Genomic DNA, 12,907 nt, shown 5'->3' on the forward strand with positions numbered 1-12,907 from the left:
ATTAAAAAAATTTTTTTTAATGTTTATTTTTGAGAGAGAGACAGAACGTGAGTGGGAGAGGGGAAGAGAGAGAGGGAGACACAGAATCTGAAGCAGGTACCCAGCTCTCAGGTGTCAGCACAGAGCCCAATGTAGGCCTCAAAGTCACAAACTGTGAGATCACATGAAATCACTCCTATAATCAGAAAAGCAGTTTTTCAGTCACTTTTCTTTAGCTTTATTTGAAAATAATCAAACAATGATTTTGCCACATAGACAACTATGGTTCATTTGCCAATTCCATTAACTTGGCTGTTCTCACAAGGAAACATTACCATAGAAACAAAATAATCTGGAAGGTATTCCTAGTTAATCTAAAAATATTTGGCATGTGCACAACAGATGTGAGTGCATTCTTAACTTGCTTAAACCAATGCCTTTTTCAAATTGATTTTCAAAGTTATCCCTGTGGGTTTTCATTAAAAAGACAGTTTGAAGAGCAGTTTGAATAATTATGACCAAATGAAACACAAAGCCAAGGACAGAACTAGTATACAGCAGGAACTTGGTGAACCTAAAAGCTAAGCATCTATCATAAGTCTTCAGTAGGAGGGAGAATAAGGAGGGAGAAAGAACTAGGAGGACAGAAAAGAGCAAATGATAACCTAAGAAAACACTGAATTTTTAAAAAGGTAATGGCTGGCAGAGAACCCTGTGACCTGGGACCATGAGGACTTTAGCCAAGTTCATTAGGACTTAGCTAGTCTATCACTATACCTCCCAGTAATTTGCACTTGGCCAAGGGCTTCAGTTTTCTAAGACATTTGGTTTCAGCCCTTGCATTTTATTAAACATCATTGCTTGCAGTTTGTCTTTACTAAAGAACTTAGGGAATAACTGGTAGGAGGAGGAAGGGGCACAGCAAGGGAGAGATATGTCGGCAAGCAGGAAATAAATCTCGTGGGTTTTTTTTTTTCCATTTTTAAAATTGCCCACAGAATTATAGAAGATAAAAATGCCTTACAGAGTCATTTAGTACAATCCTTCTTCATCTTAAAGCTGAAGAAAGAGATCCAGGAGACGCAGATAAAGAGCCAGGTGACAGAGCCAGGAAATAGTCCCATGCTCTTCTCATTGCACTATGCTGACTGATTTTTCTTTGTAGGAGCATTTGTAGTCAAAGAGATCAATGCTGCTGTCAACACAAGTCCCGATCTCTCAGATATTTCTTTGTTACTAAGAATCAGTGCTATCCCTAAAATAAAAATACAGTAATTTACACGGCAATTTTGTAGCCTGTGCCTCATGTTCACATCCATTTATATCATTTGATCCTTACAAAAACTCTGAGGAAAGACAAGGAAAGTATTATTGACCTCGTTTTAAGGACAAGCAGTTAAAACCCAGAGACGTTCAATGACTGGCTTAAGATCACTTAGGATCAGGAAGAAGGCAGGGCTCTAATGCTATTCCTAAATTTGTTATCAAAAGAGGGAGTTCATCAAAAAACACCAGTCTGGCTCTTTACCCTCTTGCCCAGGGATTCTCCATCTCAGGGTAACCCCCACTAGTTTAGTGAAGTTTGGATCTAACCACCCACCGAGGGTACTTTAGTTTGCATCTAGTTCTCACTTTTTAAAAGCGCAGTTTCTTACCCCTTAACTTGGTCCTGATCCTTATTTAGTTCCTATATTTCTCCGTGGATTAGGGCCTCCAGGGTCTCACTCCAGAGCTCCACCCTCTATCAAAGTAGTCGCGTCCCGGGTATCCAAGGAAACCACGCAGTCCTGCCCACCTTGTTTCTTCCGCGCTTTCCATTGGCCAGTTGGATTCCCAAGTAGATTTTTTTTTTTTTTTCCTATTCCTCCAATGGCTAATGGGCTTCAGGCCAGCAGCGCACGCCTTCGGAGGCGGGTCTAACACGTGGTCTTACTACCCTTTCTACCATGCGCATTGCCTCCTGGGATATGTAGTTTCTAAGCTGCTCAAAGCCCTTCGGACTATCGTCCCCTTTGAAACTACCTATCCCATGCACCTTTGCGAAAGGGGAGGGAGCAGGCGAGGAGTCCAAGTCAGAGTAGATACTTAGAGCTTTGAAATTTCAACTTGCCGGTGAGGCGTGTGCGGTTGAGGTTTAAATTGCCAGAGAAAGTGGTCAGTCTTGCTGTTGCTTCAACAAATCCTCTCAAACGACCCCCCTTTGACTTGAGTAGGCGTAGTGGTCAAGTTGACTGGCTGGTGGCGAGACCGGCCTGTGGTTGAGGGGATTAGAGGGAGCACCAGAGGGGCGCGCCATGTTCGCCCCCTGCTCGGGCTGGGGGTTCGGCCGCCTCCGGCTCAGCCAGCTCCGAGTTGGGGCCGGCAGAGCTGCGGGTAGCTGGGCGTGTTGGGCTGGTTCGGCCCGGGAGTACGGCTCAGGTGGGGGCCAGCGCCAGCCTGGGTCCGAGCCCACAGTCTCTCGGCCGGGGCTTGCGCGCCAGGCTCTGAAGGAGTGGGCGCTGCTAGTGAGCCCGTTCGGTCGGCTGCGGGCGCGGCTTCCGTGCCATTTGGCCGTGAGGCCCCTGGACCCCCTCACGTACCCCGACGGTGACCGCGTGCTGGTCGCGGTGAGATCAGCGGAAGGCGGGGCGCGGGGCCTGGCCGGCCTGCAGGTGAAATACGACGAGGCGCTGAAGGAGGTAACCATCGTGTCTGACACCATCGACCCCCAGGCGTCCGTGGAGGTGAACGCGCCCCTGAAGTTTGGCAAGTGAAGTGAAGTGAAAACGGGTTTGGGTCCCAGGGCACAGCCGGCGACCTTCTGAAATTGGGCAGACGTGCACTTTTCATTGGTTCCTTTGACTTTCCAGCCTAATTTACTATTGTCCCCCCTCGGAACCTGCTCCCCCCTTTTCTTTTTGTTTGTTTTTTCTTGCTCTACTTTGGGTTTCCTGGTGAAAGTTAGACATCAGGTTCGCAGTTAAAGACATTGGAAACCTCATATGGAATAATCTAAGTCAAATATTATTTGTGGAACCCTTATATTCTCCTTTGGCACTTAGTTCCTAATTTTTCTGTCACTGCACTTTGTCAGTAGCAAAGTGGTTAATTTTTCAGGGTTGTAGTTTCTTGATAATCCATTCAGTGCTCACAGCCTGGGGTCTGTTCCAAAAGCTCGGTCTATAGGGTGTTCCATATCTAACCTGGACCAAGTGTTCGCTTTCAAATAGGCACCCAGCCTTTTACTGATACGTCTCCATTGTAAATTTTCCATGAGTAGCGGTCTTTGAAAACACACACACACACACGCACGCACGCACGCACGCACGCACACACAGTAAAACTGCCTGGGAAACTTCAGTTGATAATGCCTGCAATGTTTCTAAGTATTTGGGCTCCATGAATTTCTCAAATGAAAGCCAGTGTGTACACATTGTTCTAGGGAAGTCTCCCCAGGCTCTCCTTCCTGACTGAAGGATGATACTAATGATGATCATAACAGCAGCTAACACTTCTAAGATAGTCTTTTCTAACCCTTACAATTGCGCTATAGAGTAGATACTGTTATTGGCACTGTTTCACCTAAGGAAGTGGGAGAGATAGCAAGTTTCATCAAGTGTTTATTGTGGGTGACAAAATAGAAAAAATCCATGCCTTCGTGAAACTTCTGTTCTCATGGGGATAGATCAGATATCTCTCAGATATAAAGTGGTGGAGCTGGAATGGGAATTGACTGCAGTCTGCTCAACCACTATGCTTTACTGCTTCTCAACTTCTTTAAACTAGTCTAGATGAATAAGAGACCCTAACCTCAAAATAGAACCCTCTGGGTTGGGGAGAAAGATTTCCCGTTATATTATCATAATAAAAAAATGGACTAAGTATCGAAATAGAGTTAAGCAAAATTTTTATGGTAGCGCAGATAAAAGTGAAACCATCCATATTGATGATCTTTAACCTCATTTTTTTTTGTAGATTCCTCTTTTTAGAGCCAGAATCCCATTTCCAATTTACCATTTTCTACATGTCTATACACAAGCTCCTTAAATCAACATAATTCAGTTTTCTTCATACTTACTTGTTCCTCCAGTTTGTTTATACCTGTTTCTGTGAGTAGATAAGAGTAGCATTATTACCACTCAGTATCTGGCCTTAACTTCTCTACCTACCTAGTGGGGGGCGGGGTGGGTAGAGTGTATTTAGAGTATGTTTCTTTCTCTCCATGTCTATCAACACTGCCTTGGATGAAGGCTATGTTGCAACACTACTTAACTGGGTAAACGTTTCTTGGTTACATTTGTTTCCATGTAAAGATGGGGTAAAACTGTTGGTTTGTATAATTTAGATTATTCTAGTATTGCTGTTTATTAAACCTTTATAGAGACTGCTATATACAAAACTGTAGAAAATTTTTTATGCCATAACTATTAAAATTGTGATATTAAGCCCCAGTAGTTTGTGTGTGGGGCAACAGATACATACTATTCCTGTACATGCTTTTAATTTATAGGAGATTTCAGAACAAATCTTTAAATCTTCATGAATATGGGAAGAGGCTAACTGGCATATTCAGTTTACCATAATGACTTAAAAAAATTTTTTTTCTTTAACATTTATTTATTTTCTGAGAGACAGAGACAGAGACAGAGCGTGAGCAGGGGAGGGACGGAGAGAGGGAGTCACAGAAATCGAAACAAGCTCCAGGCTCTGAGCTGTCAGCACAGAGCCCGATGTGGGGCTCAAACCCACCCACAAACTATGAGATCATGACTTGAGCCAAAGTCAGATGCTTAACCAACTAAGCCACCCAGGCGCCCCTCATAATGACTTTTTAACTTGCTATATTCTTATTCGAACCTGTGTGTGTGTGTCTGTGTGTATGTGTTGTCTCAGTGGGGAAGAGGCTTCTATGATCTTTCCCAGGAATGTCTATAATAACTAGAGTCTCTGATGACCTCCCTGACTTGTCTCCTATATTACTTACTTTCTCTTTAGGTGATACAGGTCAACAGAAATCACTGCTTTATTTCTTAAAACAAGCAGAAAAGGGCACTACATCTGGTCCTGTTGCTGTGGTGGGACCCCTTAGGGGTTGACAACTGTGCTCTCTCCAGAGTTCAGTAATATTATGAACATAACTCAGGAGCTGGATTTCTAGGGGTTACTAAAATGCTTTGGAGCTCATTAGCCATAGTACTAATTTGCTTTTTCTTTTTTTTTTTTTTTTTTTTTTTAATTTCCAGATTTGAATATCAAGTCATCAGGGTCTGGCTGTGTAAAAGTCCAAAATATTGAGTGTGATAATTGCAAAATTGAAACTGAGCAGGGGACTGGCATCTTACAGTCTGTTAAGGTATGAAAATTTTTCTAATTGTGTTTCAATATTACTGTTTTAAAAAACCTTAAACTTTGAGCTGCAGTATCAAAATAAAGCTATTATTCTGAGTATCATGTTGAGAATGTTAAGTATTATTTATTCATCTTTCAGACATTTCTGGCAGAAATTTTACCTTGAAATCAGTTCTGTTCTGAAAGTCCAGAGGTTGTAGCAACTCTGAAGGTTTTCCTCATTTTTCTTTATTTTTTTAATTAAAAAATTTTTTTAATGTTTATTTACTTTTGAGAGCATGAGTGTGCATACGAGAGCAGTGGAGAGGAAGAGAGAGAGAGAGGGAGACAGAGGATCCAAAGTGGGCGCTGGGCTCACAGCAGAGAGCCTGATGCAGGGCTTGAACTCAGGGACTGTGGGATTGTGACCTAAGGCTGAAGTCAGATGCTTAACAGACTGAGCCACCCATGTGGTCCATCCTCATTTTTCTTTTAAATTTCATTTTAAAGTGTACAGTGAAACTAATAATACATTCTTAGTATTCTGAGATCTTATTAAGTTAAAGAAATTTTCGTTTTAACAAACGGTTTTATTCTGTTTATTAAAGAGTAAGGAAAGGGCCTTAAGCACTAAAAATATGCTTAATGAAATAAGTTAGAGAAAGATAAATATATGATTTCGCTCATATGTGGAATTTAAGAAACAGAACAGATGAACATAGGGGAAGGGAAGGAAAAAATAAGACAAAAACAGAGAGGGAGACAAACTATAAGAGACTCTTAAATACAGAGAACAAACTGAGGTTGCTGGAAGCGTGTTGGGTGGGAAGATTGGCTAAATGGGCAATGGGCATTAAGGAGGACACTGGTTGGGATGAACACTGGATGTTATATGTAAGTGATGAATCAATAAATTCTATTCCTGAAATCATTATAACACTTTATGTTAGCTAAGTTGGATTTAAATTTAAAAAAAGAAAAATAAATTAAAAATAAAAATAAATTAAAAAAAATAAAAATATGCTTAAAATAGTAGTCACATTTTTAATGTATCAGGTAGCTCATTATTTAAGGATTAAGTAGGTATTTGTGCTAAACAACAAATCTTGTTTTGTAATAACACTTAAAAAAATTTTTTTTAACGTTTATTTTTAAGAGAGAGAGAGAGGGAGAAAGAGTGAGGGGCGGGAGGGGCAGAGAGAGAGGGAGACATAGAATCTGAAGCAGACTCCAGGCTCTGAGCTGTCAGCACAGAGCCTGACGCGAGACTCGAACTCACGAACCGTGAGATCATGACCTGAGCTGAAGTCAGACACTTAACCGACTGAGCCATCCATCTTCCTGTAATAACACTTTTTTATTTAATTTTCTTAAAATTAGATTGGTCTCAGCTCTAAATGATTTCAACTACATCTCTGATAGGCGCTAGCTTTTCATTTCTACTGCTACTTCTTACACTTGCATTGTCAAGTACTTTTGTGAACTTTGACGGCATATAACTTTGTTGAAGAGAAGTCAGTCACCTTTGCTTCATAATTGCAAAACATTTTCATTTTTAGATTCATAAACACTAGAATGTTTAATTTGATGCATTTAAAAATTTTTAAATCATTTGTTTTTTGCAGCCACTTTTATTTGCATACCTTCTGTTGCAGGAAGTATGGCCGGATCGCAAAAGATGAGTCTGAAAACAAAAGTGCAGTTAAGTGAAGGTCCTCATACTCTAGTGGGAATGAGGCCCTGACTCCAGAATGAAGCTTCTTTTTATTAGGATAATTGCTAAAGGCTATGTGCATAAAGTCAGCCAAGCAAGTGTGTTAATCAATCTAATGGTTTAGCTTTTCAAGGTTGAATTTCGAGTTAACTGGTTTCTATATCACTAGGAAGGGTCAGGTGTGAAGGAGGATCCGGCCTTTGACAATGTTAATGGCTCTAGGCGTTCCTTATGAGCCTCAGCAGTGTTCAGCTGTGTAAACATGTCCTAAGGCCTTGCACCTTCTCCAGCCCTTCCCTTTTGAAGTCTTTTCCTTTGATGCTTCTCTCCTGCATCTCCCACATCTCCCCCTTTTCTTTCATTTGGCAAAGCTGGAAAGCAAAGACAGAGGCTCTTGCAAAGAGCCTATTCTCCGCTTCGTTGCTGTCCTCTTCTCCAGACTAGGTATATGCAAAGTAATAAGACAAAGATTAATATAAAAATACCAATCGCAGAAAAGCTTAAGGGTTTTATGTAAGTCATTGGATTCAATTCCGAGATTCTATTAGTTATCTCAGATAGAGAAGGAGCACCAGAAATCATCTCAAGTTTATTTTTGAATGTTTCGTAAATGTCCTTTTGTAATTGAGCTATATCAGCAGAGGTATTGCCTTGATTAAGAAGGTGTCGACGCACCAGGTCCCATGATATCTTAGATTGATTATATACATGGGGGTGACACAAAAGGTGGTTATGTTCCAATCACACTGAAGCTTTATCTGTTGTTGTAAACTAATCAATTGATCTCCTAGAAAAAGAACAGCTTGTTGCAAGTCAGATAATTGGCTCTCTATTCGGCTATCGATCATCCGTTGGCTGTTCCACAGCCTTTCTGAATCTTGATGTCAGTTTTGTACAAAGTGGGTGGTTTGTACAGTCTGATGTAGCACAAAACCGGCTGTTGCTGCTGTTGCTGTAATAGCTATAATCCCAAGTACAGCAGTTACCAGTAAAGCTACAAACCGTAGGCTGCAGTGTAAGACATGTTTCAATATTTCATCCATGAGTAACATTTCAGGGGAGTGTTGCCAAAGCTAATCCATGATTACAGGCATCCAAACCCCATTATGTGCCTTAAGGTTATATAAGCTTTGTTTTTCCTGGTTAAGAGAAATAGTAGAATTAAGACAAGTATCAAAAGAACAATTATGGCAAGTAAGAAGATTGTTATCAGGGTCCCAATGAGGCATGCCTAATATAAACAGAGAAGGAAGTCTAACACATGCTTGGATTTTATGAGTCTCATTTAATCTAAAAGAGATGGAGAATTTATTTGAAATATTCATTAAGTGGCCTTTCCAAGTGGCCATGCCTAATAATCTAGTACTAATTTTCCAAAGTTCTGAATGAACTGGCCCATCAGGTAAACGTGGGCTGGGGGGAGCCATCCCTCCTTCATGCCATACAATGGGTTCAGATGTTACATCTGAAATGATGTCGTCTTGATATCGACGCCATCGGAGCTCTCTTTTGGAGTATTTGGTCCGAACAGAGCCTACAGAGGCCCAATTCATGATGCTTCCTTTGGAAGTATTAAGAAGAATCTATTAATCTCTCCTCTACAGAGCTCCCAATTAACCCATTCCTCAGGATTTATAATCTTTCTTAATTGACATCGAGGCAATTTAGGAGGGTGATCCTATGTAATTCTTTGGCTTCTCATGGAGACTCCCTGTAATAAGTACAATATAGAGACATTAGTCCCATTGGGTATTTTTGTTACCCATGCCTGTGAACGAACTGTAACACAGTGTTCACCTGTTCCAAAGCATATAGGTGGCCCATCTGCACCTACAGAATATTCAGGGATTATTTTCCTTCTTCTTCTGGTTTAAATGGGCCTCTATTATCATAAGGTCCAGGCAACCAGACTGAATGATTTACATAAACTGGGAAAGAGGGATCATCCCATGTAATTAATCTATTAAGAGGTGGATTTAGAATATAAGCCCAATATGTGTGATTCTCTTTAGTGCTCACGATTAGGGGAAGAACCGACATCACGGCAATGAACAGAGTAGTAGAGGCTTAGGTGTTCCTGTTTTTTGGAGGATCTGTTCTGCTTCTAGAGTCATCTTCTTCATCTGACCCCATGTCGGAGGTTTGGCTTTGTTTTGTTTTGTTTTGTTTTTGTAATCTCTTGCTCCAGATCAAGTGGTCGAAAATTGTCATCTCTTTTTCTGTTCGCCCATCTGTTCATATCGTGGTTTTAATTGCCGGGCTGGGAGCCAGATAGCCCTGTCATCTGTGGATATAAGAGCAAATCCTCGACCTCACAATTTAACATACCCAGGGCACCATTGGTTATTATCATTTTCCCAAAGTATTGGTTGTAAAAAGGGTCTGGTATTAGAGACTGTGTGATGTTTTTCAGCTGCAGTGAGCTTTTGTTCACCTCTTAAATCCAAAAAATTAAGTGTAAATAATGCTTTCATTAATTGATTCTTTGGATTCAAGGTCATATCCCCAAGTTTTTGTTTTTGTGACATGGTTTTTAATGTATGATTAGTATGTTCAATAATAGCTTGATCTTGTCGATTGTAAAGGAATGCCTGTAGTATGATAAATCCCCCATTTTTGGCAAAATATAAGAAAAGTGTGAGGAGTATAAGCGGGGCCATTGTCAGTTTTAAGATTCTGGGGGAGTCCCATTGTGGCAAATGCTTCTAAAAGGTGCTGAATAACACGGCCATACAAAACCAGAATATGTATCTATTGATACACGTACATATGCAAGGCGACCAAATTGCAGAACATGAGTAACATCCATTTGTCATAAATCATTAGGTTGTTGACCTCTGGGATTAACCCCCTGAGAGTATGGAGGAATGACAATAGGCCCACAAGTGGGGCAGTGTGTGATAATTTCTCTAGCTTAAGGGAAATAGAAAAGTGTTTACTTAAGCCTTTAGCATTAAGATGAGTCAGATTGTGAAAATCTTGTGTTGTAATAATAGGAGCTGCCAATAAGGAATCCGCTGTAGCATTTCCTTCTGTCAAGGGGTCAGGGAGGCCAGAATGAGATCATTTGTGAGTAATGTATATAGGATGGGATTGGTGTTGGAGACAATATTGTATTCAAAAAAATAAGACCATTCTGAGCCATCTGAATAAATATTAATGGTTTCCAAATTTTCAATCGTTTGTTTAGAATAGGCTGAATCCGTTAAGATATTGATGGAGGAGGATACATCCTTAAGTAATAAAAATATGGCAAAGAGTAGAGTTCAGCCTTTTGTACTGAAGCATATGGGGATTTTACATATTTAGAAGTAGGACCATAATATGCAGAATAACTGGATTTGTTGGCATCTGTAAAATAATTAGGTCCATTTACAGGTACTGATTGTACAATTCGAGGCATGATAAAGGAGGTGATTTTTATAAATTCAGTTAATTTGGATTTAGGATAATGGTTGTCTATGTGACCTATATAATCTGCAACTCCAAGTTGCCATGAAATGCATTGCCGATATGCCATGGATTATTGTGCATGAGACAGAGGTACTATAATTGTCTCAGGGTCTTGGGCTGTTATTTCCTTAAGTTTCTCCCAACCCTTAAAAACTAATATTCCTATTTTGTCTAAATATGTAGATAATTTTTTAAAGGCTTTGGTGGAAAGAAATATCCATTCTGTGATTCCATTAGCCTGCCAAAGTACTCCCGTAGGAGAATGAGGTGATGGTAAAATTAACAAGGAAACAGGTAGTGAGGGGTCAATTCGAGTAAGCCCACTGGAAGCAATTTTTTGTTCGATCCATTGTAATTCTTGGGATGCTTCCGGAGTTAATTTTCTAGGGCTATTTAAATTGGAATCCCCTTTACGTACATCAAAAAGATGAGTCAGTTGATAAGTAGGTATACCTAGAGTAGGACGTAACCAGTTAATGTCTCCTAATAACTTCTGGAAATCATTCAAAGTATGCAAGGTATCTCTACGAACTTGAACATTTTGAGGCATTATTGAATTTTGTACTAATTTTTGACCTAAATAGAACAAGGGATCTTCAAATTGAATTTTGTCTTCTGAAATAATGAGGCCATATTTTGAGAGGGTTGCCTGAGCTGCTAAAAAGAGTGCATGTCAATCATGTTGTTAGGGTAAAGCTAAAAGGATGTCATCCATGTAATGGATGATCTTAGCATGAGGAAACTGAGATCATAAATATCGGAGAGGTTCTGCAACAAAAAGCTGACAAAGAGTAGGACTATTTAACATTCCTTGAGTTAAAACTTTTCATTGAAATCTGTTTATGGGCTCCTCATGATTAATTACAGGAATGGAGAACGCAAATCTCTCCGAATCTTTAGGGTTTAAGGGAATGGAGAAAAAACAATCCTTAAGATCAATAATTAAATTATAATTTTCCAATCTTGAGGGATAGCAGCAGGTTGTACTTGGAAGGCCAGGCTGTAGAGCCCCCATAGGTTGTAGGATTTTATTTAGGGCTCAGAGATCAGTCAGCATTCTCCATTTTCCAGATTTCTTTTTTATGACAAAAACCAGAGATTTCCAGAGACTAATTTAAGGTTCAATATGTCCCACTTCTTATTGTTCAGAAACTAAAGATTTTAAAGCTGCCGGTTTTTCTTGAGGAAGCGGCTACTGCTCTATCCATATGGGCTCATCATTAAGCCATTTAAAGGCAGTGCATATTTTTGTTCTTTGGCAGTGGCCACTAAGATAAATTTGGATATCCTAGCCTTGTGGCTTTGTGTTTGGGAAAATATCGAGGGGTGTTTTAATGCCTTGTTGATTTTTATCTAATCCCTTCAGTGGGTCATATCCCATGGCACATACTATATTTTTATTTTGAGTAGATATAGATGGGATATTAATATATGCACCCCATTGTTGAAATAAATCTCTACCCCACAGATTAATGGCAATGTTAGCCACATAGGGTTTAAGAGTTACTGTCTGATCCTCAGGTCCTTCACATCTCATAATCTGTTGACTTCTTTTTATTCCAAGAAGCCAAGTCCTGTAAAAATTACAGGTATGTTCTTAAAAGGCCAAGATGAAGGCCAAAACTTTTCAGATATGATGGTAACCTCAGCTCCAGTGTCTACTAATCCTATAAAAGATTTATGATTAATTTTAAGATGTATTTTGGGACGAGGATCTTTCAAAAAAGTTTGCCAATATAATTGTTTTCCGGTATTGCCAAAACCTCCAGTTCTGATAACAGGATTGATGTGGCCCTCTGTGTAAGGAAGAATAAGTAATTGAGCAATTTTATCTCCTGGTTGATAAGGGTTATTGGCTGATACCATAACTTGAATGTCATTTTCATAATCATAGTCAATAACACCAGGATGCATATGAATACCTTTAAGTGTAAGACTATTCCATTCAAAAATAAGGCCTATTGTGCCTTTTTCTAAAGGCCCATATTTAGTAATTAGTGTCTTAGCTTTTTACCTCATTAGATATCCAATGAATTTATCTCAATTTATCATGCAAACAAAACTTAAATGTTTTAGGTTACCAAAGACTTTGAAAGCTATCTTAACAATTACCCATGAAAACTATGAGGCAAACAAAGTTAACCATTACTTTAAGTCATTCTTTTGTTAACAGATTGGAACAGAGATAACATGAGTTTATTTGACCTTTAATAAACCTTAGTAGAATAAAGTTTTATATTTAAAGTTGATAATTTGAAAGACAAATCCAACAAATATAAATTAGTTTAAATATTAAATATGTTTTATTTACCATTTAAATCCTGGGAAGTTTGTTATAACCTTAGGATGTTATTATAAAGCATATCGTAAATAGGATTGTAAATTATTATAAATCTTAAAATTTTATTTATTTAAGTAACGTGTCAATAAAAGATCCTAAAGGCGAATGTATAG

The 12,907-nt window shown here is 39.3% G+C and overlaps 2 protein-coding genes across 3 annotated transcripts in view; one reads left to right on the forward strand and one right to left on the reverse strand.

Moving 5' to 3' along the window:
* CCDC146 (coiled-coil domain containing 146) overlaps window positions 1-1,900 on the reverse strand; it is a 116,516-nt gene extending 114,616 nt beyond the window's left edge. The window contains exon 1 of the mRNA XM_040472842.1: window positions 1,635-1,900. The gene's annotated coding sequence lies outside the window, so the exon portion shown is untranslated. The remainder of the gene's footprint in view (window positions 1-1,634) is intronic.
* Window positions 1,901-2,139: 239 nt separating this feature from the next.
* The window catches only part of FAM185A (family with sequence similarity 185 member A), a 76,431-nt gene continuing 65,663 nt past the window's right edge, over window positions 2,140-12,907 (forward strand). For both annotated transcript variants that reach the window (XR_005789459.1, XM_040472847.1), the window contains exons 1-2: window positions 2,140-2,724; window positions 5,202-5,311. Coding sequence is in view for 1 of the 2 variants with exons in the window: in XM_040472847.1 (XP_040328781.1) it covers window positions 2,274-2,724; window positions 5,202-5,311 (561 nt within the window). In the remaining variant the exon portion in view is untranslated. The remainder of the gene's footprint in view (window positions 2,725-5,201; window positions 5,312-12,907) is intronic.

Source organism: Herpailurus yagouaroundi, unplaced genomic scaffold (genome assembly GCF_014898765.1).
Source record: "Herpailurus yagouaroundi ecotype Mexico unplaced genomic scaffold, PumYag 100, whole genome shotgun sequence".
NCBI lineage: Eukaryota > Metazoa > Chordata > Mammalia > Carnivora > Felidae > Herpailurus > Herpailurus yagouaroundi.